This window comes from Pinus tabuliformis, chromosome X (assembly GCF_031772625.1).
Source record: "Pinus tabuliformis cultivar Carrire ecotype Pingquan chromosome X, CPIR1, whole genome shotgun sequence".
In the NCBI taxonomy this organism is placed as follows: domain Eukaryota; kingdom Viridiplantae; phylum Streptophyta; class Pinopsida; order Pinales; family Pinaceae; genus Pinus; species Pinus tabuliformis.
In genome coordinates, this window is record NC_142308.1 from 1,278,954,166 (window position 1) to 1,278,956,884 (window position 2,719).

A 2,719-nucleotide genomic window follows, 5' to 3' on the forward strand; every position below is an offset into this window, starting at 1 on the left:
ATAATGCGCCTTTTCAAATTTATCTAATACAATTATAAATTACATACAAATTTCTACACTATGAAATTGCATGCAAATTATCAATTATGAAATTACATACAAATTTTGTACGTTAGGAAATTGCATGCAAATTATCAAAGGATCAAATTACATTTTCGCACAGCTAGATTTGTCCGTAAACAGAGCCCAAGACACTACGTTGCGGTTATGTCACTGATATGTTAGCAGAAGCAGAAAAGTGTCACCATTGAAAAATCCATCGCATAGAGTGAAGAGCGTAAAACTGCAAGTGAAATAATACTTTTTTTGCCTTACCAGATCAAACATGCTCCTCACTCGTACTCGCGTTAGTCCAGGAAGCCTTTCGAGCAGATTATCAACGAAAACAACCATCTGTCTTTCGCTCCACATGTCATTGATCACGAGCTTCTTCAATGCCTTGAAATTCCCCACTATCTCAAGAACCCTCTCTACTGAAGCATAACCCCAAGTCAACCACAATACAGCAACATTGCTGCCACACTGCATTTTAATTTTAGAGACTAAACATGAAAGTTCGTGAAACAACACTCCATTTATTCTCAGATCGCCTATGTTAGGTAACACCATCTCCAGAGTTCTAAACTTCGGACAGTTAACCGTTAAAGCCTCCCACCTACCATCCACTGATAAATGTGCAAGGTCGGGAGCGGAGATAACAGACTTCCTTAGGCCAACGCAGAAGTGCAGAGTAAGTTTCTGAAGAAACGGACTATGCGAGATAAAACAGGATAAAAACTCGTCTGTCAACTGCATGCCTTCGAAGGAGCAAGTAATGAGATGATTGAATCCAGAGAAATGTGTCGGAAGATGCTTAAGATTGTAGTTGGAAAGCCTGAGAGTCGCGAGATGTGTGCATGAAAAAAGTGCAGGCGGGATTTCTCTTCCAGGGTTATAGATAAACAAATTACAGCGTTTTTTAGGTGAATCACAGAGACTCAGGTGTTGGACATTCCTAGAGGCTGCGTACGTCACCCATTGCCATACGCTTTCGCGAGTAAACTGCAGATGGTAGGTGAACAAATGAAAAGCCTCAATATCTGCCGAATGCAACATCAGAAGGTTGGAGATTATTTTCTCCACCGTTGCAACAGAGTCTGGATTTGGATCTCGGCTAGGAGCGGGCACAAGAAGAATGGGAGAGAGAGTGAGTTGTGGAATTTGGGTGTAGAGGAATTTCCATCTCTTCGACAGAACCGAGCATCTGACGGCTTCTCTGATCGGAAGTTTAGAAAGGATGAGGCCAAGCAATGGGTTTGGAAGAGTAGAAAGTATATCTGCAACAGGCGGCATGATTGCAATTGACAAATCCTTAGAAAGCAAAATTAATGAAGGGGATCTGAACAGGTAAGATGGAGTAGAAATGAAGGAAGTTGCAGCAGGACAGAAGGAAAGATTACAGTCGTTTACAGATCCGTTGAGATGGGTTGAAATGTTAGGCTACCAAATTAACATCCAAATTCTCACACAGGATGAACCTATCAACTCGCACATGTTGAAGGTGAGCGCCGCCACCGCCTGTAATTGATCACAAATGCGGCCGGATGGATTGCCTCGGGTGATGCATCCGCCGCCGATCCTGATATTGATTAAAGGAGTAGTTTATAATGCGACTTTTTGAAGATGAATGGGGCGGCTTTTTGAAGATGAATGGGACATTGACATGGATAACTATCATACATAACATGGTGATTTTCAGCTAGTTTTTTTGGCAAAGGCTAACCAGTTTTCCATATGGTATTAAATGTTCGTATGGAGGCGGTCCTTATCATAGATGTCCATACCAGAGTCGATCGCCTCATGCGCGCATCCATCCTCATGCCATTGTTTATCTGGCCAGCCGTCCCCATTGCGTCATTCCTTTTCCAGAAATGCGGGACCCACCACCTCCAAGCTGCCACCGGATCATTTTTCAAAACTGCCCTCACGCGAAAAGACAAATTTTCATTTTCATCATTCAGCACCTGCTCCCGTCGAAGCTGCTCTGCCTGTGCAACCCGTCTCGAGGAAACCAGCCGGCGCTCATAGTTGCACCCACTCGCAGGTCCGCGTGCTCAATCCCGGCATTTTCTGCGGCGTGAGGTAACTTAACCTCCCTGCTTATAGAAAATTCAGATGAAAAGGGATTTATAGATCACACGGTAGCGTATTGGTACATGGTTTATGCCAATTGTAGCAATATCCCTATATGTAGTGAGAAATAAAAGTAAACTTTATTAACAGGAGATCCTTTAGGATCTATGCGACAGTGGAAATAAAAAACGAATACTAGTGTATATTTCCTTTTTCTGGCAGTTCAACAATAATTCTAAACTATAGAGATAACACTGTTTACAGGGTGAGCTAGCTATGATGCTAGGGCATTGGATTCTATATAGAGTTATGGAAATGATGTGCTTTGGGGACGACTGTTTGTCTTTTGGCCGGTAGTCAATATGAACCCCTAACCGTAAGTGCAAATCAACATAGAACTTGTTTGTGTATGATTGGAGAAAAACAGGGAGCTTGGTTCCCAACAAGCTCGAAATCGAAGTTACCTGACAGAATCCAACTAAATGTCATCAAAGAACAAGAATAGCATAAATACTCTTATCCAATATGTGCTTCTCCTTCATCTTTATCAAGATCATTATTTTGTACCTTAAAACAAGATGGAGATATATCAATATTTTGAATGAGG

At 42.0% G+C, this 2,719-nt stretch overlaps 1 protein-coding gene across 1 annotated transcript; it reads right to left on the reverse strand.

The window, feature by feature from the left end:
- Positions 1–210: 210 nt before the first annotated feature.
- LOC149144701 (F-box/LRR-repeat protein 25-like) lies at positions 211–1,332 on the reverse strand. Its single transcript, XM_089452242.1, has one exon. It carries the CDS (start codon positions 1,330–1,332, stop codon positions 211–213), a length of 1,122 nt encoding a protein of 373 aa, XP_089308368.1.
- Positions 1,333–2,719: the final 1,387 nt, after the last annotated feature.